The 25,028-nt window shown below is 52.2% G+C and overlaps 3 protein-coding genes across 8 annotated transcripts; 1 reads left to right on the top strand and 2 right to left on the bottom strand.

Annotated features, from left to right (window-relative positions):
* Positions 1 to 62: 62 nt before the first annotated feature.
* GLB1L (galactosidase beta 1 like) lies at positions 63 to 10,497 on the bottom strand. 4 transcript variants are annotated; one of them, XM_032401780.1, is made up of 18 exons: positions 10,309 to 10,497; positions 9,407 to 9,464; positions 8,996 to 9,119; positions 8,645 to 8,811; positions 8,251 to 8,401; positions 8,020 to 8,080; positions 3,694 to 3,788; positions 3,430 to 3,604; positions 3,285 to 3,343; positions 3,063 to 3,184; positions 2,916 to 2,956; positions 2,599 to 2,717; positions 2,192 to 2,266; positions 1,983 to 2,072; positions 1,728 to 1,841; positions 1,294 to 1,425; positions 845 to 1,060; positions 63 to 457 (listed from the first exon to the last, which is right to left on the bottom strand). In XM_032401780.1, exons 3-18 carry the CDS (start codon positions 9,059 to 9,061, stop codon positions 188 to 190), a joined length of 1,953 nt encoding a protein of 650 aa, XP_032257671.1. In that variant the 5' UTR covers positions 9,062 to 9,119; positions 9,407 to 9,464; positions 10,309 to 10,497; the 3' UTR covers positions 63 to 187. The 4 variants fall into 4 exon arrangements, with proteins under 4 accessions (XP_032257671.1, XP_032257680.1, XP_032257690.1 ...); XM_032401789.1 differs by having other exon boundaries at positions 8,996 to 9,464; XM_032401799.1 differs by lacking the exon at positions 9,407 to 9,464.
* A 46-nt stretch (positions 10,498 to 10,543) lies between these two features.
* STK16 (serine/threonine kinase 16) lies at positions 10,544 to 13,980 on the top strand. Of its 3 annotated transcripts, none has more exons than XM_032401745.1 (8): positions 10,544 to 10,598; positions 10,979 to 11,168; positions 11,756 to 11,975; positions 12,229 to 12,362; positions 12,533 to 12,653; positions 12,768 to 12,863; positions 13,247 to 13,368; positions 13,484 to 13,980. In XM_032401745.1, the coding sequence occupies exons 2-8, from the start codon at positions 11,083 to 11,085 to the stop codon at positions 13,620 to 13,622; spliced, it is 918 nt and encodes a 305-aa protein (XP_032257636.1). In that variant the 5' UTR covers positions 10,544 to 10,598; positions 10,979 to 11,082; the 3' UTR covers positions 13,623 to 13,980. The 3 variants fall into 3 exon arrangements, with proteins under 3 accessions (XP_032257636.1, XP_032257651.1, XP_032257643.1); XM_032401752.1 differs by lacking the exon at positions 10,544 to 10,598 and adding an exon at positions 10,642 to 10,782; XM_032401760.1 differs by lacking the exons at positions 11,756 to 11,975; positions 12,229 to 12,362.
* Positions 13,981 to 15,113: 1,133 nt separating this feature from the next.
* Positions 15,114 to 19,301, bottom strand: LOC116630843 (tubulin alpha-4A chain). The gene is made up of 4 exons (XM_032401733.1): positions 19,184 to 19,301; positions 17,181 to 17,403; positions 16,736 to 16,884; positions 15,114 to 16,485 (listed from the first exon to the last, which is right to left on the bottom strand). The coding sequence occupies exons 1-4, from the start codon at positions 19,184 to 19,186 to the stop codon at positions 15,514 to 15,516; spliced, it is 1,347 nt and encodes a 448-aa protein (XP_032257624.1). The 5' UTR covers positions 19,187 to 19,301; the 3' UTR covers positions 15,114 to 15,513.
* Positions 19,302 to 25,028: the final 5,727 nt, after the last annotated feature.

Raw genomic sequence — 25,028 nt, 5'->3', positions numbered from 1 at the left:
AGACAGGGCCACAGAGGGGTGCGGAGCTGGGACTGTCTCTGGAACTTTAATCACAATAAAGTTTGGCAAGGAAATTGCACTTGGACTTGCATTTGGGCCTTGTGGCCTTTGGTTCCTTGTGGTCACCATGGCCAGCACCAAGGGATCCTGCCCACTCCATGTCCCAGGTCCAAGGGTTACCTTTCTTTCAGTGCCCACTTAACTCCATTGGTTCAAAGGCACTTTGTGTATCAGCTAAGAGGGAATAGATGTATGTCTTATGCAAGGTGCTGTTGAGGATAGGCCTATCCAGAAACTGGATTTGGGGCTGAGGAGGCACGTTTTCTAGCTCCAGCACTGTGATTTTGTTGAGGGCTCCCCTAGAAAACAGCAGGGGTCTTGGCACATAGAGGGTCTCTTGTGGCCCCCGCTTTGTCCAGTACCGGCCCAAGTTAAACCCGTTGATCCAGACTTGGCCCTGGGGAAGAGAAAAGAGAGCAGAACATAAAAGGGTCAGCTCTCAAGGGGGTAGAATCATCCCCTTTTGGGTTTCTTTCTTTTCTTTTCTTTTTAAAGATTTATTTATTAGAGAGAGAGAGAGAGAGAGAGAGAGTGCAGGGGGGAGGGGCAGCAGGCAAGGGAAAGAGAATCCCAAGCAGACTCCACGTGCTGAGCGTAGAGCTTGACGCGGGGCTCGATCCCACAACCCCGAGATCACAACCTGAGCCGAAATCAAGAGTCAGATGCTCAACCGACTGAGCCACCCAGGAGCCCCTCCCTTTTGGGTTTCTAATCAGGGATAATTTCTGCTCCCCCCTCCTTCATGATTTTCCTCTCATCACTCTGACCCCACGGTCAGCAGTACCTTGGTCCATCCAGGTAGAAAGAGAAAAGTGTCCCCGCCTTCTCCTAAAATTGGAAACGTTGTGGAGTAGAAGGTGGGGCCAGAGGGAACTTGAGGATGTGATCTTTTCATCAACTGGAGGGGAAACCACCACTTTACAAGCTTATCAACTTTCAGAGGGAACATCAGCCACTGGGTGAGGACTGTTTGCCCCAGAACTGGGGGTTCTAACAGGCCCTGTGAAGAAGGCAAATGAAAACTCATCAGTCCTTAAGCTTTTAAGTCCACACTGTCCCTAATCAAGCCCTGGGGTGCAGCTGGTGGCCATGTCTGGACCCCCACAAGCGACTACTTTGCTGCCTGACTCCTAAGCACAGGGCTCTTATTTGTCTTCCATTAGGCCCCTATTTTCCCAAGGGAGTTTGGTCAGTAAGAGTCTGGAAGAGAAGGGGTGGGCAAGGCTAGCTCACCTTGAAGTCACTGCTGTTAGACCCGAAACTGAGCCTCCCCATGTTCTCCAGTAAGATGTCCACTTTGGCCCCTACTTTCCCCATCAAAAATATTTGGTGTTTCATGTTTCGTTCCAGAACACCCTGAAACACCTGTGGATAAGAGGAGCTGTGAGAGGAAGGGCTCGGCATCTAACTCATGGCCACGACAGAGGAAGCTATGGTAGTTAGCACACGTATTTGGAGAGCAAAAAGAATGTAGCCTATCTGTCAGTTACCCATGCATTCTGGAACCTTAGCCTCAGTCAAATTCTTCCTCATCCCAGCTTATCCGTGGCCCCCACTGCAAATGGAGGCAGACAGCGGGAAAAGGCAGATAAGGGGAACTTAAGACTAAAGGGTGCTGGGGAGGAGAAGAGACAGGCTCACAGGGTAACCTAGAATTAGGTCCTTACCCCATCTACCATCACATAGGCACGGTCGTGGACTCCATCGTTAGGGACCCACAACTGTGTTGGCTCAGAAACAGTATAGGTCAGATAGGTCCGGTACAACACGAAGCCACGGTCCTGGGTATGGAAGAGTAAGTACTTAAGATGACCTGAGAGGTCAGAGAGGATACTATGGCGAAGATGCGCAGCTGAGCGAACCATTGGCTACAGCTGTTGAGGAAAGCTGCCGTGCCTACTGGATGTGGGATTATGCCTTACCTGTTTGACAGCCTCAAAGGACATTGGCAAGATTGAACTGATGGGCCCTTGGGGGCACAGGAAGTCTAGGAAAGCCAGCAAATCCCCATCCTATTAGAATAAGGAGAAGGTATTAGAATAAAAGGGAAGTTCCGGAATAGAGGGCAGAATGGCTGGGCAATTTAGAGAACAAAGGGGTAGGATCAGAGAAAAGATGAGGAAGAGCTTACCAGATGCAGGGTCAGAGGTCCAAACATCATCTTGGGGCTGGGGGGAGGTAAAGGTCCCAAGGGAATTTCCTGGAACTGAGCCCAAATTCTCTCAGGAGCCATAGGAAAACCACATAACCCCTATTCCAAGACCCTAGCACACACACAACCCCTATTCCAAGACCCTTGCACAGGGTTCTCAACCTGGGGTCCAGGGAAGGGCTTCAAGGGGTCATGAAGATCTGTAATTTTGCACATGCTTGTGTGTATCTTCCCAGGTAGTCCCATCTGGGTAGCTGGGAAATGGTTCTGTGGGCTCCATGGCCCAGACAACAATCTGATTTATGGGATCCCATTACAAACAATTGAGGTACTCCCTTTCCCCAATTTAATAAGAGCCTTTGGCGCTTAATGAAGTGGTAGGGCACCTCGCTGATGACGTTTCGAAGAGCAAAAAGCTTAGGTGTGGGGTCCCCTGCTTCAGATATCGGTGCATCGTAGTCATAGCTGGTAGTAATTGGAAGAAAGCGTCCCTTCTCATCAGCACCTGGGGTCAAACCAATTTCCTTCACTCAGTGTCTTTCAAACAACAGGCACTAAGCAAAGACATTCATGCAGAAAATGTTGCCATCAGAGGGAGCAGTGGTGGCCACATCCAGCTTCTAGACCTCCTGATCTACCCAGCCCTAGGATTCTAATTCCTTGATGCCTCCCTGCCACCACCCCAGGGACCATCTGGACTCACCATTCCAGAATCCAAAGTTGGTACCTCCGTGGAACATGTACCTGAAGTGGGGGAAGGTGGGGGAAAAGGCAAAAGCTGACCCACTGAATCATTTTTATCCCCAACACCCCGTTACGGCTTCATGTTGACCCCCGTGTCTCCAGTTACATGTTCACACTGGCTCCCAGCTTCAGCATGTTCTCTAGGCCTGTGGTCACAGCCAACACGGACCGCGTGGAGTGATTCTGGCCCCAGTAATCCAGCCAGCCTGTGTAGTACTCGGAGTTCACCTAAAACGTGGAGTGAAAGCCGGGAGCGGGATAGGAACTGAGCTCGACCCATTCCCAACCCTGACTCCAGCTTTGATTGCCCTCCCCTCCAGCTCCTCACCAGTGGCCCACGGGGTTCATACTTCCGCAGCAGGGCAAAGATTTTGGTCATGTTGTCAGCTGCAGAAAGGAGGCGAAGGTGAAAGATAAACATAGAAGAGACGCTCCCCCTTCCCCAGACTCTACTCCACCCTTGCTCAGGAGACCTGGGCCAAAATCCACAGTGGTATAGAGTCCCTGGAGGGAGCCACATTTGAGTCCTTCAGGCCCATCTGTAGTGAAGAGCAAGATCCTGTCTCCTAGCAGCGCACGGAAGAGCCCAGCCAGGTGCCTCATGTAGCTGAAGTCACAGGCTCTGTAGCTACCATATTCATTCTCCACCTGCCAGGGAGAAGGAAAAGTGGAGCTTGGCTATGCAGTGGAGGTTAGGACCCCCGGCGCCTCCTTCCCCTTGCCCGGTCAACTTGTACCTGAATGCTGATGATGTTGCCCCCATTGTGGTAGAGCCATGGATATAACTTGGGCAGCAAGACCTTGAACCAGGAGTCCACTGCGGCAAGAAAGTCTAAAGGAAGGAGCAGTGTTCTGCACATTAGGACACCACCTTCGCAGCCCCCACCCATGAAGGCCAGCAACCTCAGTGCTGCCTGAACCCTGGGCTACAGTTTGCATCCCACCGTCCACAAATGAATCTGAGCATCAGTGACTCTGAACCCTGAGCACTTGTGAATTTGCATGGCCAGGCCATCTAAGCACAGGAAACCTTAAAGCAGTGTTTGTAAATTTAATTTTTATTATTATTTTTTTTAAAGATTTGATTTATTTATTTGAGAGAGAATGAGAGAGAGAGAGCACATGAGAGGGGGGAGGGTGAGAGGAAGAAGCAGACTCCCTGCCGAGCAGGGAGCCCGATGCGGGACTTGATCCAGGAACTCCAGGATCATGACCTGAGCCGAAGGCAGTCGCTTAACCAACTGAGCCACCCAGGCGCCCCTGTAAATTTAATTTTTAAACATAAGAAAAATGTTAGGGACGCCTGGGTGGCTCAGTCAGTTAAGCATCTGCCTTCAGCTCAGGTCATGATCTCAGGGTCCTGGGATCGAGTCCCGCATCGGGCTCCTTGCTCAGCAGGGGGCCTGCTTCTCCCTCTGCCTGCAGCTCCCCCTGCTTGTGTGCTCTCTCTCTCTCTCTCTCTCTGACATATAAATAAATAAAATCTTTAAAAAACAAGAACACTGAATTCCTTTACATTTTGTGTTCTGTATAAAGGGTGTCCAAATGTAACTGCCTCCTTTAATCCAAGCATATGTTAAATCTTATTCAACAAATATTTATGGGTGCTTACTGTGCACCAAGCAATGTTCTAGGTGTTAGGGATACCGAATAGAACAAAATAGATAAAAGTCTCTGCCCTTGTGGAATTTCTTTCCCAATGAGGAAGGCAGACAATAAATAAATTGCTAAAATATATAGTATGTTAGTGCCAAGGAGAAAAAATAAAGCAGGGAAGAAGGATATAAAATGGTGGGGGAGCTTAAATTTTAGAGAGTAGCCCAGGGCAGGCCTCACTGAGAAGGTGATTCTGCAGGAGGATAGCAGGAGCACTGAGTGCAAAGGCCTCAAAGCAGGAATGTGCTTGGTGGGTTTGAAAAACAGCAATGAGGTCAGCGTGAACAATGATGAAAAGAGTAGAGGTCAGGGAGGTGACAGGGCCAATTAGGTAGGATCTAATATGAAGGCCATTTTAAGGAATACATGGTTCATATTCTGAATGAGATGAGAACCTATTGGAGAGGTTTAAGCAGTGAAATGCCATGATCTGAGATATGTATTTAACTTCTATTTTAATAGGATCACCCTGTATTGAGAACAGAGGAGTAGGGGCAAAGAAGGGAAACCAGTAAGTAAGCTATTAAAGTAGTCCAGGTGGGAGAGGTGGTTTGGATTAGTGAGGGTGATGAAAAGTAGCTGAATTCAATATATTTTGAGAGTAAAGCTGCAAGGTTTTCTGATAGGTTGAATGTGAGGTGGGAGAGAAAGGCATGAAGAATTACACTACAGGGCTTAGCCTGATCAGTTAGAAAATGGAGTCACCATTAACTGAGAGGAGATCATAGGAATAGCTGGGGGAGTGGCAGGCAGAGGGAGACTAAACCTAACCCTAACCCTGCTTAGCAAGGAGCCTGACGCAGGACTCGATCCCAGGATCCTGAGATCATGACCTGAGCCGAAGGCAGATGCTTAACCGACTGAGCCACCCAGGCATCCCCTGACTGGAGATTCCTATTTCAGAGTCATTAACTATTAGATGGGATTGAAAGCCAAGAGAATGGATGAGATTGTCTAAGGAGTGAACACAGAAAAGAGAAGCGTCCAAGGACTGAGCCCTGCAACACCCCAGCATTTAGCGGAAAGAGAAAGGGAGAAGAATCAGCATGAGACTAAGAAGGAGGGCTCCTGGGTGGCTCAGTGGGTTAAGCGTCTGCCTTCGGTTCAGGTCATGGTCCCAGGGTCCTGGGACGGAGTCCTGCATCAGGCTTCCTGCTCAGCGGGGAGCCTGCTTCTCCCCCTGTAATCCCCCCCTCCCCGCCCCCGCTCGTGATCTCTCTCTCTCAGGCTCTGCCTCCCTGACTCTCTCTCAAATGAATAAATAAAATCTTTAAAACAAACAAAAGAGACTAATAAGGAGTGGTCAGCAAGGCTGGGGCACAGGGCAGGAACAGGGACCAGAGAAAGGTGGTATCTTGGAAGCCAAGAGGAGAGCGTATGTCAAAAGATGGAGGGAACAGCTGGGCTGGGTGCTCCTGACTGGCCAAGGAGGAGAGAGGCCTGGAAAAGGGACTGTGGACTCAGGAGTGAAGAGGTCGCTGGCTTTCTTTTCTTTTTTTTTTTTTTTAGGATTTTATTTATTTATTTGACAGAGAGAGACACAGCGAGAGAGGGAACACAAGCAGGGGGAGTGGGAGAGGGAGAAGCAGGCTTCCCGCTGAGCAGGGAGCCCCATGAGGGGCTCGATCCCAGGACCCTGGGATCATGACCTGAGCTGAAGGCAGACGCTTAACGACTGAGCCACCCAGGCGCCCTGGCTTTCTTGAGAAAAGCAGACACCGCATGCTGGTGTTCCAGCATGACTTTACCATTTCAAATGTATTTCATAGCCAGCTGAGTTGGAGTTGCTCTGAGGGGCATAAAGCTCTTCAGCGCCCTCAGAAGTGGAAGAGTCCCCGCAGGGTCCCCAGCAGATACAAAGCATTTTTACCAGAGTGATCTTTTTAAAAGATATAAATCAGATAAAATCACTCCCTTGCTCTGATGACTTCCTATTTACACCTGAAGTAAAATCCAAACTCCTTGAAAGTATTGGGCATTTCAGAGCTTAGTCTTGAATTCTCATCTTTTCTCCCCCTATGCTCCTTCCTCAGGCAATGTCTCAATAGCCATGGATCTAAATGCCAACTTTAGACTGACGAGTCCCAAATTTATCTCTAGCTCAGACCTCCCCATGAGCGCCACACTCACACAGCCTATGGCTTACTTAACATCCTCACTTGAGTGTGATAGGACAGAAATTTAACATGACCACACGAACTGTTTTTCCCCAAAAAAGGTGGTCCTTTGCCGCCCCTAGTCTACTCCATCTTTCCTATATCAGTAAATGGTGGCACCATCTTGACTGGCCAGACAGGGGACCGCTTTTTTTCCAGACCATACCCATGCTGTTCCCACCCCACCTCTCCTTCCCGTCAGAATCTATCAACAAGTCCTGGGGATTTTGATCTCCAACCTACATCTCCAATTCTGCCCTCTTCTCATCTCCACCTCCGTCACCTTAGTCCGGCAGCCATCACTCCCTCCTCAACTACAGTCAGAGTCTCCCAATTAGTTTCTCCACCTCCACCCTTGCCCCCCTCCCTCCATTCTCCGCATCCAGGCTAAAGTAATCTGAAAACAAATCAAACCCGTCTGGTTAGGCTCTTCCAATGGCTTTCTACTGTGCTTAGAATAAGATGCAAACCCTTACAGTGGCCTACCAGGTCCCGCATGAACAGTCCCTATCTCCAATTTCTTTTTTTTTTTTAAAGATTTTATTTATTTATTTGACAGAGAGACGCAGCGAGAGAGGGAACACAAGCAGGGGGAGTGGAAGAGGGAGAAGCAGGCTTCCCGCAGAGCAGGAAGGCCGATGTGGGGCTCGATCCCAGGACCCCGGGACCATGACCTGAGCCGAAGGCAGACGCTTAACGACTGAGCCACCCAGGTGCCCCTATCTATCTCCAATTTCATGTCACATTCCTCTCTCCTTTACCGGCTATGCTCCAGCCAAGCTGGCCTCAACCAGGCCATGTTCTTTCCCACCTTTGGGTTTTAGAATATACTGTTCCCTCTACCTGGTCGTTGTCACCTCACTCTTCATATGACCAGCACTTTCCCTTCCCTAGAGTCAAGTGAAATGTCATCATCTCAGAAAAGCCTTTTCTGGCCTCCCTACCCCAAACAGGCCTTCCCTGTTACTCACGATCTCAACTCGTCTATTTTCAGGTGGTATTTTTACAGCTTACGCTAATCTTACAGGTTTTGGTTTTTTAAAAAGCTGTTTCACCATAAGCTCCACGGCACAGGGGCTGGGTCTATCTGGTCCCTCAGTTTGTAGCATCTTGCTAGGCCTGATGGAAACAAATATCTGCATGAATGATCTCCAGTGTGGGGATGGTCTCTTCGGTTTTGGGGACCCAAACGACCCATTTTGTTACTGTTGGTTGCGTTTTTTCTGTATTAAAAATGTTGTCTCAACTCACCTGGGTCTGAGGTTCTCAGATGTATATCAGGTTTTTGAAGCAACCAGGCTGGGAGACCCCCCTGAGACAAACATAAAGACAGCAGGTTTTGTTGTTTGGGAGTCAGGGAGGGGAGGTAAGAAGGGAGGATGTTGAGTCTAGCACTGGAAGTGGCCCTACAGTGCAGGCAGATGGGAGGAGTGGAGGAACTGCACAGGAGTCGCTCTGGTTCTGTCCCTTCTCCTAACTCACCATGTCCCATTCTGCACAGATGTAAGGTCCTGGTCTCAGTATGACCAACAGGTTCGCTAGAGATGCCTCATTCAGAAATGCAAAGAGGTCCCGGCTGCCATTAAAGTTATAGACCCCAGGCTCTGGCTCATGGTAGTTCCAGGGCACATAACTGAGAAAGAAAAAGGTTAACAGGGCCCCAGGCAGGCAGGTGCTGAGAGGCCTAAGGGCTCAGGCCTTGCAGGGAATCTCCAGGAAGCTGTTAGAAGGAGGTCCTGGTCCACCCTTTCCCACCCTTGGCCTGAAAGCCCTGGAGCTCTCATACCCAGCTAGGCTTCCTGTCCCAATCCCCTTCTTACGCGCGTGGTAGGAAGGGTAAATCCCACCCTCCATCGCTCTCCTGAGCACTTCTTACAACTGTACAGTGTTGAGGCCACTCATTCGCATCTTGAAAAGCCGGTCTGCCCAAAGCACCCGTGGTACCCGAAAGTAGTGCAGGCTGCCAGACACGTAGCGGAACGGGGCCCCATCTAGGAGGAATCTGTCATTTTCCCGATCCACTACGAACGACCGAGTGTCTGCCTGCAAAGAGAGAGACCAGGCTCAGCAGAGGTCTGGAGTCGGGAGGGTGGGGGCGGTCAGTGTCCAGAGAGGAGATGGAACTAGCCTGCCCATTGTTCTGTGATTTTCACTTTCCTTCTCTCCCGGGCTAGATCTCATCCCGCCTCACCACACCCAGCCTGCTGTTTCAATCCTGTCATTTTACCTGGGGCAGCAGCGTCAGAAGTGGTAACAGCAGGACAGGAAGGCGGAGCGGCTTCTTGGGAGCCATGGCGCTAAAGGGGCTCCTCTAGTCTGAGAGGGCGGTCCGACTGTCACGTGGCGGATTCCTGGGAGGGAACCTCAGCGAGCAAGGGGGCGGGGACCACCTCAAGTTGCCAGGCCAGTAGCCTGGACTTGTCTACCCACTACTCTACGTTTGTAAAAATCCTCTACATCTTGAATCCACTTCATCAGCGTCACCTGGGAGCTTGTTAGAAATGCAGAGTCTCAGGTCCTACCTCAGACCTATAGGATCAGAATTTGCATTTTAACAAGATTCCCAGGCGATCCTAAAGACATTCAAGATTGAGAAGCACTGTCCTACCAAACTGAGCTCCCTGAGGGTGAAGAGTACCTTGTCCATCTTGAATCCTCAGCTTCTAGCACAGGGCCCGGCACATAGCAGGTTAAATCTGGATGAATAAATGTCAGAACCAGGGGGCTAAAACAGGTTCAGAACCAAGAGAAACCAGATCTTCCCAGTGGTATGAAAGTGGGGGACCAAGTTATAAGAGGGATCTTTCTCCTGGTGGCCCTGTTACAGCAAAAGAGACCGCCTCAGCCATTCCTTCTTCTTTGGATGTGCACTGCTCTTCTGTCTATCCCTGCCTGCCTGTGTGAGAGATGTCAAGAACTACTTGGTGCCAAGGCTTGGGAATTTGTGAATTTCCATGAGTCCTGCCTTCACAGTCCCAAGCCTGGGATGTAAGGACCAGAATAAGAAAAATAAAATAGTAATAAAAATAATAGTAATTTGTTTATTGACACTAACTGAGGGCTACGTCAGATATTGTGCTAAGCACTTTACATCTCACTTAATCTTCAAAAAACTCCGTGCAGTTGATAATTATCATTCCCATTCTACAGATGAGGAAATTGAGAGACAAATTTTAAATAACCTGTTCAAGGTCCCACAACTAGTTTAGCAGAGCTGGGATTTGAACTAGGCAGTCTGGCCTCACAGTACGTGCACTTAATCTTAGGTACTATTATACCTTGTTTACAATTAGGGAAACTGAGGCTCAGAGAGGTTAAATGGTCCAAGGCCACAATGCTAGTAACTAAGCTACTAAGACAGGATTTAGAACCTAATCTGGTTCAAAAGCCTAAGCTCTTAACCACTCTAACTAGGGTAGTGGGATACAAGCCAGAGCCCCCAAGGTTGTATTGATCAGAGCTGTAGGGGGTAGGGGTCCAGGCCGCCAGCACGCGCCCCAGCACCCGCCCCTCGGGGCTGGACTGTAGTCAGCTTCCTACCTCCGGCATTGGGAGATGGAGGTCCTGGGGGCCTCGGGCCGAGCCCGGCTTTGCTCCCCTTTGGCGTGGGTGCCTGCGTCTTGACCACTGAAGGCCAGGTGTGGAACCCTCACCCGGGTCCTGGGACCCGTCCTCCCCAGGCTTAGCCCGCCCCCGGCCTCTCAGCTCCGTGCCCCCACATTATCCCGACGCCCAGCGGTTACTAGGATACCGCGGGCCGTTACGCCGGCGCGGCCTGATGACGTATGCACTTCTTCCGGTCCCCGGCGCTTCTCTCCAGCCCGAGCCAGGTCAGTGGGGTGTCCGGGTTGGCTCCCCCACTCCCCCGCCCCGGGCTCTGCGCGCCGAGGCTGGGGGTGGGCTCTTCCCGGGGGTGGGCTCTGCCAGGGGTGGGCCCGGACCTCGCACCCCGCCGAACTACCCTCTGCCCTGCCGTGGCGCCCCGACGGCCGTGGGAGCGGGGGCCGCTCAAAGGTGGGCTGGGTTGGAGGAAGCGGCCTTGCAGTCGCTGCGTGGCCGGAGGCTTTAAGGCACCTGACCCCACCCTTCTTGGAGGCCAGAGCGCGTTTTCTCTACGTTCCGAGACCCGGGCGCCCGCTCTCCACATTGGTACTGCAGGGGTCGTCTGGATCGTGCCTGACCCACGACCCTGCTGTTCTTTTCCTTCCAGCATGATCCGCTGGGCCCCCAGCGCATCGCCTGGAAGAGCCCACTTAACTTGGACGAAGCTGTCGGCCGCCTCAGACCGCCCTTGAGGAGGATGACTGAGACACTATGGGCCACGCGCTGTGTGTCTGCTCTCGGGGAACTGTCATCATTGACAATAAGCGCTACCTCTTCATCCAGAAACTGGGGGAGGGGTGAGTGTTTGGAAATCACTTAGCTAGTCCCCAGGTTCTGGTAATTGAAGGACAGCAGTCTGCACATGATAGGGGCACAAAAGTTTTATTCTCGTAACCTATCCTTTAGCTCACCTGACAGAGCCTAGTGACATGGTAGTCAAGAAAGTGGATTCTGGAGCCAGGCCTCCTGGATCCACCTTGTGTGACCTTGAAAAGCCATGGTTTCTTCATCTGCTTAACGGAGATAATTGTCTTTTGTCGCTGATGGAGTTGTGAGGATTAAATATGATAATGCATATAAAACATCCCACCCAGTGCCTGGTTCCCAGCACTTGGTAAATGTTGACTGTTACTCATGTAGTATTTATGGAGCATTTGTCATGTGCAGAGCAGTGCATTGTGACCAAAGTACCTCCAGGGATTACTGTGTTCCTACTCTTGAGTTCAAAGTGTAAAATCTTCAGACTTCTCTTGAAGCCACATCTTGGGAGGGTTTCTGCTAACTGGGAAAGATACCCCCCCTCCCCTTCTCCCCAGGGAGTTCCTCTGGGTCCAAGCCGTATGGGAGGTGACCGTGGTCCTTCACTGACCCCTTTGGCCCACAGTGGGTTCAGCTATGTGGACCTAGTGGAGGGGTTACATGATGGACACTTCTACGCCCTGAAGCGGATCCTGTGTCACGAGCAGCAGGATCGGGAGGAGGCCCAACGAGAAGCAGACATGCATCGCCTCTTCCATCACCCCAACATCCTTCGCCTTGTGGCTTCTTGTCTGAGGGAGCGGGGCACTAAACATGAGGCCTGGTTGCTGCTGCCCTTCTTCAAGGTCAGAAAGTCTCCTGGCAATGGAGGGGCTTGCAACAGAGTCATCTACCGAGGGCTGTGTGAGTAGCCAAGTATGTTAGGAAGCAGAGACCGTGTCCTGGGGTTGACCGCTTCAGATTTGGGGTCTAGTGGGACTGTGAGGTGTGTAGTGTGTGTGGTGACAGAGTTGCTAGGCTCTGATACAGGGAAGGGATCAGGCTGAGGGAGCAGAGGCTCAGAAAACATGTCCAACTATGGGGACACTTGTGTTGCAGAGGGGTACGCTGTGGAACGAGATAGAAAGGTTGAAGGACAAAGGCAACTTCTTGACTGAAGATCAAATCCTTCAGCTGCTGCTGGGTATCTGCAGAGGCCTTGAGGCCATTCATGCCAGAGGTTTCGCCCACAGGTCAGTGGGAGGGCCCTGTGTGCTTATGGGGCAGAAAGGAAGAGCCTCACCGAAAGGAATGAGAAGTCTCTGCTCTCCTCCCAAGGAACAGTCCCCATGATTCTTTTGCCCCCAGGGATTCTAACCTCCCTATCCAGGGATGCTCATGGGCCATTTCCACTTCCCTACAGGGACCTGAAGCCCACTAATATCTTGCTTGGAGATGAGGGGCAGCCGGTTTTAATGGACTTGGGTTCCATGAATCAAGCTTGCATCCATGTGGAGGGCTCCCGCCAGGCTCTGGCCCTGCAGGTAAGAGTGTCCAGGTTCCTTTGCCCTCCTGTTCCCCACCCTCAACCTTTTCTCTTGCATCCCCCAATTTGGTCACATGACTGTGACCTGTGCCCCTTGTTTGAGCTGTTCCAGGACTGGGCAGCCCAGCGATGCACCATCTCCTACCGGGCCCCGGAGCTCTTCTCCGTGCAGAGCCACTGTGTCATCGACGAGCGGACTGACGTCTGGGTGAGGAGCGTGAGGCTGGGCGCATGGGTGGGGAGGAGTGCTACTCTGTACCTGCTGTGTGGCAGAGGGGCAGGGCTTTGGGTTCGAGTGCATGGGGCCCCAGGAACCGTGTATGTCCCCACCCCCCTCGACTTCCTTCCTGGGAACTGTCACTGACACTGTATTCAGCTGCTCAGGAAGTGGTATGATCCTGCCCTTTGAACAGAGCGAGTACAGCGAAGTGTCAGGGCTGAAGGCAGTGGCTAGGCAAGGGGTGCAGAGGCCTCCAGCTAACGGGCGCTTTCTCTGGACCCTGGTGGTGTCGTGTGGCTGAGGTCAGCGTATTCTTTTTAGCTTATCACCTCCATTGGTCCCCTGTCAAGGAATAACCAAGTTATGCTCAGTCCCTAGGCTGCGTGCTATATGCCATGATGTTTGGGGAAGGCCCATATGACATGGTGTTCCAGAAGGGTGACAGTGTGGCCCTTGCTGTGCAGAACCAACTCAGCATCCCGCAGAGCCCCAGGTGAGCAACAGAGGGGGCACTGACCGTTTCAGACTCCGCCCTGACGTTAGCGGAGTTGGAACCTTAGCACAGAGAATAGGAACCCTCTGATCACCCTGCCTGCCTCCTTCCACAGGCATTCTTCGGCCTTGCGGCAGCTGCTCACCTCCATGATGACTGTAGACCCCCAGCAGCGCCCTCCCATTCCTGTCCTCCTCAGTCGGTTGGAGGCACTGCAGCCCCCAGCTTCGGGCCAGCACAGCACCCAGATCTGAACGAGCCAGTGGCCACGCTGAGAAGGTGGTCTCTGTGCCTTGGAAGGAGGCTCCCGTCCCTCATTAGAATCTCCGTCCAGTCTCTCCAGGACTGCTGTCTTGTCATTGGGGGCAGGTGGATGGAGACAGTCAACTCAGTCTTATTTCTCTGCTTCTGCTCTCTTATCTCCAAGAGCAACAACTGGACAGAGGGACTGACTGAGTTGGGGTGGACGAGGGTGGGAGATGGGGAAAGGGAAACTGATAGAACCTAGAAAGGCTCTGAGCAGGACTGCTGAGCTTACATCATGGTCTGCCTTCACATCTGGGAGCAGGAGAATGTATAAATAGAAGAATAAAGTGAAAGCAGCTTGGTGTACATCTTAGTCTCATTGTTCCTGGAGTGAGAGAGAAGAGGTGCCAGGGGCCCGAGGTCTGGTTGCCATTTCCAAGGGAACAGACAGGGAAGAAGGACTGGCGTAGTGAGGAATGGCATGACTTTGTCATTCCGCCTAAGGAGACAGGTGTCCTTATCTTAGATCTGGCTAGCTGGGAGGAGGCAATTCTTCTAGCTTGCCTTCGTCAAAAACTTAAAGCTGTTCTGGATCAAGCTGGCTTCTCTGCTAAGAACTGGCACCAGGGCTCCCCAGAAGCATGTTCAATTTGTTCTTTCCTTCATTCCCAGGAGTGGGTAGCTGAGTCACAGCAGCCCAGCCGGTTTGCCAGGCAAGGGCTTCTGGGTGGAGACACCTAAGGAAGCTTCTGGACAGCAACTTAACAGGTCTCTCCCAGCCTCAGCCCTGGGGCAAGGGGAGTGGAGGTGGCAGCCATTTGGCCCACATTTCTCCCAGAGGGTTCCAGCTCACACATGGTTAATGATTAATGAGGCCAGTGTGGTGTGGCAGTATCCAGCTGCCACTTCCTGCCCTACTCTGCTGAGTAAACAGGGGCCCTGCCTTTGCTGGGCTTGAGACCTGTTCCCTAGGGAAGGGCACTGCGTCCCTGAATCACCAGGGAGGGGGAGGGCAGGGCAGGGCTGACGTCTTCTGCTCCGGAGATCGAAGCTTCATCCCCTGCCCCCCTTCCCCAGCCAGGCTCACCCCCATGTGCTGACGTCGATGTGGGTCCTGGGGTGCCTATTAGCAACGCTGGAATTTTCCCCAGGGCCCTGGTGGGGGGCTCCCCCGGCTAGCTTAGAGGCTGAGGCCAGAAAAAAAGAACAAACAGAGGGGAGACGACCTGACTTTTAATGGCACGGCCCTAGGCCCCAGCAATGCAGCAAGAGAGACAGCTGTGCGAAGCTGCTCGGAGGTGCGGTGGCACAGACAACCCTGGGAGCTCGCCCTTGTCCCCTCCCATCCCCCAAGCTCATGACTAGGCTCCATGCCCAGGAACTGAGGGCCAGCCCGGCCCCGCTCCCAGGCCCTCATCACGCACAGAGGTGCCCGGGCCAAGCTTCCAGAGTCGGTGAATGCAGAAGCAGCAGGAAAAATAGGGTAACAGTCTAACTCAAATACAGAAACTGCTAGACTTAAACTCCTACTTTGGAAAGGAAGTGAAAACTTGCATCTTTCAACAGCTTGTGGCTGGACAGACAGGTCCGGGAGTCAGTCCTCATTTCCTCTCTACCATCCTGGGCACCCCCGGGGTCTTACATCAAGGTCCCTGGGGTCACATTTCCTCGGGCCTGGCAAAGACCCCTTGGCAGGTCTCACCTTCAGCCACAGAAGGAAAAAGGGTTATAGGCAGCAAAGAATGAGGGCGGCAGCAGAAGCAGCGGGCGGCCACAGCACAGACGGGAAGGCAGCAGAAGCTCAAGCACTCACAGAGGGGACAAGAAACCGTGCAAGGAGACTGTTTATTTCGAAAGGATTTTGCAATAAACATTGTGAGTGGGCTCCAGGCAGCTGTTCTATTCTTCTCCCTCATCCTCGTCCTCATAGGAGTCGATGCCCACCTCCTCGTAATCCTTCTCCAGGGCTGCCATATCCTCCCGGGCCTCCGAGAACTCCCCCTCCTCCATGCCCTCGCCCACGTACCAGTGCACAAAGGCCCTCTTGGCATACATCAGGTCGAACTTGTGGTCCAGGCGGGCCCAGGCCTCGGCGATGGCGGTCGTGTTGCTCAGCATGCACACGGCGCGCTGCACCTTGGCCAGGTCGCCCCCGGGCACCACGGTGGGGGGCTGGTAGTTGATCCCAACCTTGAAGCCCGTGGGGCACCAGTCCACAAACTGAATACTGCGCTTGGTCTTGATGGCGGCGATGGCGGCGTTGACGTCCTTGGGCACCACGTCGCCCCGGTACAGCAGGCAGCAGGCCATGTACTTGCCGTGACGGGGGTCACACTTCACCATCTGGTTGGCAGGCTCGAAGCAGGCGTTGGTGATCTCGGCCACCGACAGCTGCTCGTGGTAGGCCTTCTCCGCAGAGATGACTGGCGCGTAGGTGGCCAGGGGGAAGTGGATGCGAGGGTAGGGCACCAGGTTGGTCTGGAACTCCGTCAAGTCCACGTTGAGGGCCCCGTCGAAGCGCAGGGAGGCCGTGATGGAGGACACGATCTGGCTGATGAGCCGGTTGAGGTTGGTGTAGGTGGGGCGCTCGATGTCCAGGTTGCGGCGGCAGATGTCATAGATGGCCTCGTTGTCCACCATGAAGGCACAGTCCGAGTGCTCCAGGGTGGTGTGGGTGGTCAGGATGGAGTTGTAGGGCTCCACCACGGCTGTGGACACCTGGGGGGCGGGGTAGATGGAGAACTCCAGCTTGGATTTCTTGCCGTAGTCAACGGAGAGCCGCTCCATCAGGAGTGAGGTGAAGCCAGAGCCGGTGCCCCCTCCGAAGCTGTGGAACACCAGGAAGCCCTGGAGTCCCGTGCACTGGTCAGACTGAAAGGCAGGAAAGAGAAAGAGCAGTGTAGGTAGGCCAGGGGCCTGAAGAACTCTACCTTCTGGCTCCACAAAAGCCTAAACTCTTTCGGGACTCAGGGCAGAGACTAGAAAGTATCTCATAGTGGCAGCATGCTCTGGAACACATAAAATTAGAGATGACTCTCCCCAAAATGGATCCTGACAAAACTGTGTTCCTGACCATTAGCATCATCTCAAAAGCCCCCTCCCTTCCAACCCAAATTCTCACCAGCTTGCGGATCCGGTCCAGTACTGGGTCGATGATCTCCTTGCCAATGGTATAGTGACCACGGGCATAGTTGTTAGCAGCGTCCTCCTTCCCGGTGATGAGCTGCTCTGGGTGGAAGAGCTGCCGGTATGGGCCATTTCGGATCTCATCTGGAAGGGCGCAAACACATCGTCAGGGCACAAACCACAAGGCTGTGCTCAGCAGGGATCTCCCTCCCCCAGTGTGGCAGCTGCGGTCAGATGTATGGAAAAGCTCATCCTTCTGCCAGCCTGTGATACCAGTGTGTGAGAAACCCGGAGCCCGCCACCCAGGCTGGCCTGCGATCAGCTGCAAACAGGGCAAAGAGTGTGTAGGACCAGGAAAGCCAGGTCTAGACACCAGCTCTCCAGAGAGAAGCTTAGAGTCACTGTCTGCTCCCCTCAATTCCACCCCATCTTCATCTCACCAATCACAGTGGGCTCCAGATCCACAAACACAGCCCGGGGCACATGCTTCCCAGCACCGGTTTCACAGAAGAAGGTGGTGAAGGAGTCATCCCCTCCACCGATGGTCTTGTCGCTGGGCATCTGCCCATCAGGCTGGATCCCATGTTCCAGACAGTAGAGCTCCCAACAGGCATTGCCCATCTGGACACCTGCCTGCCCCACATGGACTGAGATGCATTCACGCTGAGGGATAAAGAGAGAGGACACAGCATAAGCCCCACATCTGCAGTCCTCACCTCATGAGCCTCTCTTCCACCCTGTCACCTACTGGCGAGGATGGCTCAGTTGGCGAAAGTGGAGGCCTGGGGCTGGGCAGAGGTCGGAAGAGGCTGGTAACCTGCCCAGGCTCCCCCGCATAGGACTTAACAACTGGAAACACCCACCCAGTAGGGCAAATCCCTTAGCCCACTTCTCTGTGGGAAACTTGTCAAGTAAGAGCTGTGGCTCCACATGACCCTGCCACACTGACAAGACACTCAGGGAGGACAGAGAGGGCAAGTGCATATGAAAGACAGGCAGACACTGCAGTAAAAGACAAGGACACACTACTTCTCAGCTGTTTCCAGCTTTCTACTCCCAAAGCCACCTTCTCCAGCCTGAGAAGGGACAGGTTTTCCAGAGGCATGAGTTTATAGCCAGAAGCCCTCAAGGGGAACAACTAGAATTTCTTAGAACCCTCTCCCCCTTTCTTTCCTGTGGGCTGCAGAGATGTCTCAGCCTTCTGGTCTGGCATCAATTGACCACACACCCTGGCCATCAGGATGCCCTCTCCCCCACCTTTAAATCCCATCTGTCTCTGGGGATCAATCCCAGCTGGCTCCTCTCCCCACCTCCACCCCCGCACTCTGGGTGTCTTCACCACCTTCATCCACCGTGTAGCCCTCACGGAAATAGCAGAGTGCAGATGGCAGGCACAGGCAATAAGGGCTGTGGGCACTGGGGCACTCGCCGCCTTAGGCTCATCCCTGCCAGTTTGAAATTAACCCCTAAAGAGCCAAAGTGGTGCGGCGCAGTGGTGCGGCGCAGGGCCCCGCGCAGCCTCCCTTCCCAACACCGAAATGGCGGGGTGACGGTTTCCAAATACCCAGAAAAGGAAGCGGAACCTGCGGTGAGGCCCCAGAGGTAACCCGCCTTGCCCTGCAGAGGGTGAGCGCCATCCTGCACCGGGGCCCTGCATTCGCCCCCCTTCTAGATTCTTTCCAGTTACATCCCAGCCGAAAGTGAAGATTGGATTTCGGCCCCCGTTCTTGGGCTATAAATACCACCCCCCTACACACACCTCTTTCCCCTCCCCCCAACCTGGCCTGGGCCCGCGCTCTCGCTCAGCGCCAGCTGTCTCTGCCCGTCCGTTCACTCGGCTCCGGCTGGAGAGGGGCCGGCTCGCCTCACAACGCCGAACCCCATTCCCGCCACCCCTCCCGGCTCAGAAGCGGGGTGCTGAGTCACGGGGGGGGGGCCTGTGGGTAGGAGGGATGCACACACAGTCGGAGGAAAAGGGGATGCTGGACCAAGTAATCTGACCCCCTACCACCTTCTTGGGCTAAGCACGTGTTCGGTCAGATCCAGCGAGCGGGGGTCCGGGTCGGGGGGGGAGGCTAGGGGCGGACGGCAGCCCAGCGGGTCTCCCTCATCCGCGGAAAGGACTGGGCGCGGGATCACGACTCCCCTTCAGGAGGGTGAGGGCACAAATGCTTGGTGGAGCAGGAGGCGATTTCCAGAAGGACTCCTCTCAGCTAGCGAAGAATCCCACCCCACTCCATTCCCCTTCCCCAGCCTCCAAAAGTGGACAGCACGGCTCGGCCAAAGTCACCAGAAGAGAGTGGGGGTGGGGGAATGCACAAACCCTCGCACCTCCTCGAGACCCGGAACGTCGGATAGGGGCTCCGGAGCATCCCGGGATGGAGGGTCCCGAAGGAGAAGGGCAATAAGGGGAGGGGCGCGATCCCCGCGGGGCCGCACTCACCATGGTGAGTCCGGGCGGTGGGTCTCACGTAGAGTCCGGGTGACGGGTCTCAGTGAGAACTGCGCTAGCTGCAGTGCCGCACCGCTCTTATAGGCGGGGGGCGGGGCCCGCGCGCTGCGCTCGCCCACTAGGGGCTGAGCGGCCCGGAGGCCACGCCCCCGAATGGTAGGCGGCCCCCGAGGGGTGGGGTCAGGGCGGGTCCCCTCCCCCTGCCCTGTCCTGGCCTCTCACCTGTCGGACTTGGGTTAGGTGTAGCGATCCGGGCCTTAGCCCTTCGCTCCAGGTTTTGAGCCGACACCCTGGGCTCCCGATCTCCACTGCAGGGGCGCAGGGCGCGGTGCCAGGGCGCATCTCGCCTGCACCTGAGTCATGGGGGCGCCCATCGCCCAGGTGTTCTGACTTAGGCCGAGTGCTGTAGAGGCTGTCCTTGCGAAGTGGCTGCCGCGGGCCTTCCCCCGTGCCCCCCTCCCCGCCCTGCCTCCCTGGAGGCTCTGGCCAGTTCCGGGAGAACCCCTTAGAGCGGCACACGGCCTGCTGGTCCTCGGCCGGGACGGCTGGCCTTCGCCAATGCCTGTGGGCGGCCGAGGACCAGGAGCTGCACAGTCTGAGCCCCAGGGTGCCAATCCCTCAGAGTACCCCACGGAGCCGAGCCCTGCAGCCTGTCTGCGAGGGCCGACCCCAGGAATCTGGCGCGGCTCGCTGGCTGCCGGCGGGTCAGTGGCCCCGTCATCAACGCCGTCACTATTAGTGAGCCCTCGCCACCGCCACCTGCCCGCTTCCCTGCTGCCAGAACCGCCAGAGCTCTGGGCGGAAGCCCTCAGGACCTGGATTCGCATCCGGACTGCCCTATGTGACCTTGGGCAGGTGACCTAACCTCACTGTGTCCTTGGCATATTCATCGGTGAAAAGGAGACAGTGATTCCACACTGTCTGCATTGTTGTGAGGTATCAGAATGTGTGTTGACTCTGATGAGGAAAAAAAGTGGAGATTCTGGTATCATAGCTGAGTTTTGACTTTCTCATCTTCTGCTGTTCCCCGCAGGGATCTGTGACCGGCATCTTAACGCCCTTGGCGCTCAGGCGGAGGCCTCAACAGCAGTTATTCCTTCTTTCCACATTTCATTTCCATTTGTTGCAAGAATGGCCTTTTCCATCTACTTTTTTTTTTTAAGATTTTATTTATTTATTTGAGAGAGAGAGCGCGGGAGAGGGAGAGAGAGCACAGAGGGAGAAGCAGACTCCCCGCTGAGCAGGGAGCCGCTCGATCCCAAGACCCTGAGATCATGATCCCAGCGGAAGGCAGCTGCTTAATCGACTGAGCCGTCCAGGCACCCCTTATCCATCTACTTCTGCTTTCCCTTACATACCTTACATTTTCTAGCTATCTCCCTTCACTGGGGAAATCATCAGGAAGTGCCCCATGTACCCATCGGCATGCCCTGAAGAAACCTGTCTCCCAGGCTAATCCCTTGTTTCCTAGGACCAGAGCGGTCTGACAGCACAGTAGGCTAAAATAACTAGCAATGGCAACTTCCTACCAACAGAATAGCTAATTGACACCTTATTTGGGCAAGGCATGGAAAGGAACACAGTGAAGCATGACAAGGTCTCTCTTCCCTATGCACTTGCCACATGGTTGGGAGAACAAGACTCATTCATAAAAATGGAAAGTGGCAAGGGCATATAGTGAGGCTGCTTTGGGAAGTGGGGTCATGGTCTCTACAGAGCAAGGACCCTTGGTGATTACAGAACATATGGTCTCTTGCAGACCTTCCCCAGGCCCTCCTTTTTCCCTTGTGCACCCCCAATCCCAGCAGAATGAGTATGGTAAAAGACCTGAGCTCTCTCAGGCAAAACCTTAAATTCCTTTGACCTTCAGGTTCAGGTTCTTCCTTTGTGAAACAGGGATAACTTCAGATTGTGAGGACCAGATGAATGTAGGGATGTGTACATAGCAAAGCACCATGTAAGCAGCTGCATGGATTCTTAGAGCATCTTATTTGTTTTCTTTAGCGTGCTAGCACACCAGGCTGCAGTTATTTGTGTACAGGTCCGTCTTAGAAATTGCAAACTCATTCCAGGTAAGGATTGGATATTATTCATCTTTGCGTCCCTAGGTCCTAGCATAGTGCTCAGCACTCGGTAAGCATTTGCTAAATGTGTGTCAGAATTGTTTCCCTTCAGAGATGGGAATAAAATTAGGGTAGAACTCTAAGAAGCCAGAAGCTGCAAATTGGCAGCCTGGAGACCAAGTTCCCTCTCAGAATTCTTTGTTTGACCTTCACAGTGTTCATCCCCACAGCGTTTAGAATATGAAAAAAAGCAGGAACTACCTTTGTGCTGGAGCATCCCAAGACCACCCCCATGTCAGGAGATTTACTAGAAGGACTCAGCATAAAGTTAATAAATAACCCCCTAGCTAAGGTTTATTACAGTGATGTAGGAAGGCTGCATAGCTGGATCATAAAGGGAAAAGACACAAGCAGAATCTATGTCCTCTCCCTCCCAGGAGGGCTCACACAGCATTCTCTTCCTCCAAAATGAAAATGGAGCAACATTTCCCTGCAGTGGTTCTGCCCAAGGAAGCCTGTTAGAGACTCAGCACCTAAGGTTTATGGTGAGGGCTGGTCACAGAGACACCTCTGCCTTGCACATACCCAAATTCCAGACTCCTAGAAGAAAAGCAGCTGTTCAGCATAAACCATATTCTTAAAAAAAAAAAAAAAAATTTATTTATTTATTTGAGGGGGGGAGGGGCAGAGAGAAAGGGAGAGAGAGAATCGTAAGCAGGCTCCACGCTAATGCTAATGCTAATGCGGGGCTCAATCTCACAACCCTGAGAACATGACCTGAGCTGAAATCAAGAGTCAGACACTTAACCAAATGAGCCACCCAGGTGCCCCTACAGCATAAACCACATTCTTTACACACACAGTCTAGGCACAACAAACCATCCTGATCCTTTAACCATTGACTTGAAAACACTCTAAGAGCCAAGTTCTCAGATGCCAGCCAAGGGCTGATCTTACAAGCAGACCTTTCTAAGGAGCAGTCTCAACCTGCTGTGTTAACTCTTTCTGCACAGTCATATAAAAATCCAGATTTCTAGCTTATCTTGAAAAGAATTGGAAGATCTGGCTATATCAGGCCTGCATTCTCATTTAGCAACTGTGATGGGCAGAGTTAATAGTCCCCCAAAGATGTCCACATTTTAATCCCTGGACCCTCTGACTATGTTACCTTACATGGCAGAAGACTGCAGATGTGACTAAGGTAAAGATCTTGAGGTGAGGTTCTTCTACATTTTCTGGGTGGGCCGATATAATCACAAAGGTCTTCATAAGTGGAAGAGGGAGACAGTCAAGGAAGGAGAGGTCAGAAGCAGAGCTCAAAGTGATGTCATTATTGGCTTTCAAGATGGAAGGAAGCCATGAGTCAAGAAATATGAGCAGTCTCTAGAAGAAGGAAAAAGCAAGGAACAGATTCTCCTCTAGAATCTCTAGAGGGAAGGTAACCCTGCCAACGCCTTGAGTTTATTTATACCTAAATAGGTTCTGGTATTAATTCCAGTGGGGGGTGTACTTCCATACATAGGCATGGTTGTGGAATCATTGACCCTTGGTGTTTGCATTCACTCTCCAGCCCCTCTCCCCTCTCTGGAGGTGAAGAACGGACTGAAAGTTCCAACCCTCTAACACTTGGTTGGTTCTACTGGCAACCAGCCCCCAACCTTAGGTGCTTTCCAAAACTTAGGTGCTTGTGTCATTTGCATAACAAAAGATATCTTTATCACTCTCAACACTTACGAAATTCCAAGGGTTTTAGCAGCTGTGAGCCAGGAATCCTAGACAAAGACCGAATATATATGAGGAATATATTTTGGTCATCTGAATAACCACATAAATATTTTTCTTATAAATCAGAGTATTGTAATCCCCATAAGACCTCTTTTGGACTTCTGATCTCCAGAACTATACGATAATAAATTTGTGTTGTTTTAAGCTACTAAGTCTGTAGCAATTTGTTACAACAGCAGTAGGAAACCAGTAGGGCAACAAATGGAGCTGGGTGGTGACTACTTCTTAGGATGGACAGCAAGCTGCTCCAAATCACCCAGTCCACCATTTACCATGATATGCTCAACTGTAACATATTTATGTTACCCTGGCCCTTAGCAAGGAGTTTATAGCCCCTGAGCAGGTCTTCTGGCAGGCAAGATGGAGAAGACAAGGGTGCAAGGAGAAATGTCCAAGGCATGTTAATGGAATACAGATTCGCTTCTGCCTCTGTGTGTGTGTGTGTGTGTGTGTACACTCGTGCATGTGTGCACGTGACTGTGAGTGTGTATGTGTCTCCTGAATTAGGGCCATAATGTCTGGATGGGTATACAGGTAGCAATCCATATTACCAGATTGAAAACTTGAACATTTTTTTAAAGATTTTATTTATTTATTTGAGAGAGAGAGAGCGCACGCACAAGTGAGAGAGCACAGCAGTGGGGGCGGGGCAGAGGGAGAAGCAGACTCCCCGCTGAGCAGGGAGCCTGATGTGGGACTCGATCCCAGGACCCTGGGGTCACGACCTGAGCTGAAAGCAGATGTTTAACCAACTGAGCCACCCAGGCGCCCCGAGAACTTGGACATCCCACATACATGTACAGAATCTAGAAGGTGATGCCGGGCACTTCATTTTCCCAAATGAATCACTGCTTAGTCTGTCTACCCTACAAGGGTGTCCAGCAGACCACTCTCTCTCTTTGGCTCTCTTTCCCTCTTCCCCTTGCCCTTTGTTATCTCCATCTTTTCTAACCCCTTCCCAGAGTCTCACCTCTGTCTTGGAGCAGTGCAGCAAGGTCCTCAAAATTTAAAATGTCTCCACTGATTCCATCTGGGAAAGGTGGAACTGAGCATTAGTGCACATCCTTCCATTTTTTTAGACTGGAGCATCTACCAGCTGTCCTCCTTCTCACAGCACAATCTTTCCAAAGGGATATCTTCACATCTTCTCTCCTCTTCACTGTCCACGCAGGCTTGGTTCACATGCTCTGCTGAGATGTTCTTGCCAAAATCCCTAGTGACTTCCAACTGACCAAAGCCAAAGATCACGTTTTTACATCTTTTTCAGCGTCTCACCAATATTTGAGATAGTTGATCCTTCCTTCCTCCTTGAAACACTTTCTTCTTGGCTTCAATGACACACCCCTCTCTTGGTCCTAGCCATTCCTTTTCGGTCGTCTTTGATGGCTTACCCCTAATAGATGTTTCCCATAGCTCAGTCCCAGGCTCTCTCTTTTCCTCCCTGAAGGGGCAATTGTTGAAGGTAAGTGACGAGTATATGGGGTTTTATTATATTATCTCTACTTTGGGGTGTATTTTTAAATGTCCTTAAAAAAAGTTACTGTAACATTTTAGGGTTATTAAAAAAGAATGTATACATTCACAAACCAAAGAGAAAGAATAGAATAGAAAGAAATATCACCTTTGTGCTGATAAGTCTCAAATTTATATGTCCTTTAGGACTTCTCTGAATATCAGACTCACATGCTTATTTGCTTTTTTTGACATTACCACTTGAAAGCCTGTTAGACATCTCAAATATCACACATTCAAAGTAAAACTCCCAATGTCCCACTCTCACCCTGCTCCCTGCCAAAAATGTTTCTGTCCTAAAGCTTCCAAGGCTTCTACCCACGTGCTTACGTTAAAAACCTAGAATCATCCTACATTTCTCTTTCCCTTTCTCCTTCCTCTCTTTTTTGGTTAGACTCTTCTTGGCTGCAAATAACGGAAAGCCTAACTAACAGAGGCTTAAACAATGAGGATATTTATTATCCTGCAAGAAATCT

This window comes from Phoca vitulina, unplaced genomic scaffold, assembly GCF_004348235.1.
Source record: "Phoca vitulina isolate PV1807 unplaced genomic scaffold, GSC_HSeal_1.0 scaffold1, whole genome shotgun sequence".
In the NCBI taxonomy this organism is placed as follows: Eukaryota; Metazoa; Chordata; class Mammalia; order Carnivora; family Phocidae; genus Phoca; species Phoca vitulina.
This window is presented reverse-complemented; position numbering and strand designations above follow the sequence as displayed.

What these genes read in the sequence shown, in the direction of transcription:
- GLB1L (XM_032401789.1), bottom strand. Translation starts at nt 9,061, where the DNA reads ATGGCTCCCAAGAAGCCGCTCCGCCTTCCTGTCCTGCTGTTACCACTT. An exon ending in TTCGAAACGTCATCAGCGAG is followed by an intron (nt 2,267 to 2,598) that starts GTGCCCTACCAC and finishes ATTTGGGCTCAG; the next exon opens with TTCCAGGAAATTCCCTTGGG. An exon ending in CTAACAGCAGTGACTTCAAG is followed by an intron (nt 1,061 to 1,293) that starts GTGAGCTAGCCT and finishes CCTTCTTCACAG; the next exon opens with GGCCTGTTAGAACCCCCAGT.
- STK16 (XM_032401745.1), top strand. Translation starts at nt 11,083, where the DNA reads ATGGGCCACGCGCTGTGTGTCTGCTCTCGGGGAACTGTCATCATTGAC. An exon ending in ACGAGCGGACTGACGTCTGG is followed by an intron (nt 12,864 to 13,246) that starts GTGAGGAGCGTG and finishes AGTTATGCTCAG; the next exon opens with TCCCTAGGCTGCGTGCTATA. An exon ending in AGCATCCCGCAGAGCCCCAG is followed by an intron (nt 13,369 to 13,483) that starts GTGAGCAACAGA and finishes CTCCTTCCACAG; the next exon opens with GCATTCTTCGGCCTTGCGGC.
- LOC116630843 (XM_032401733.1), bottom strand. An exon ending in TCTGGAGCCCACTGTGATTG is followed by an intron (nt 16,885 to 17,180) that starts GTGAGATGAAGA and finishes GCGCCCTTCCAG; the next exon opens with ATGAGATCCGAAATGGCCCA. An exon ending in TGGACCGGATCCGCAAGCTG is followed by an intron (nt 16,486 to 16,735) that starts GTGAGAATTTGG and finishes CCTGCCTTTCAG; the next exon opens with TCTGACCAGTGCACGGGACT.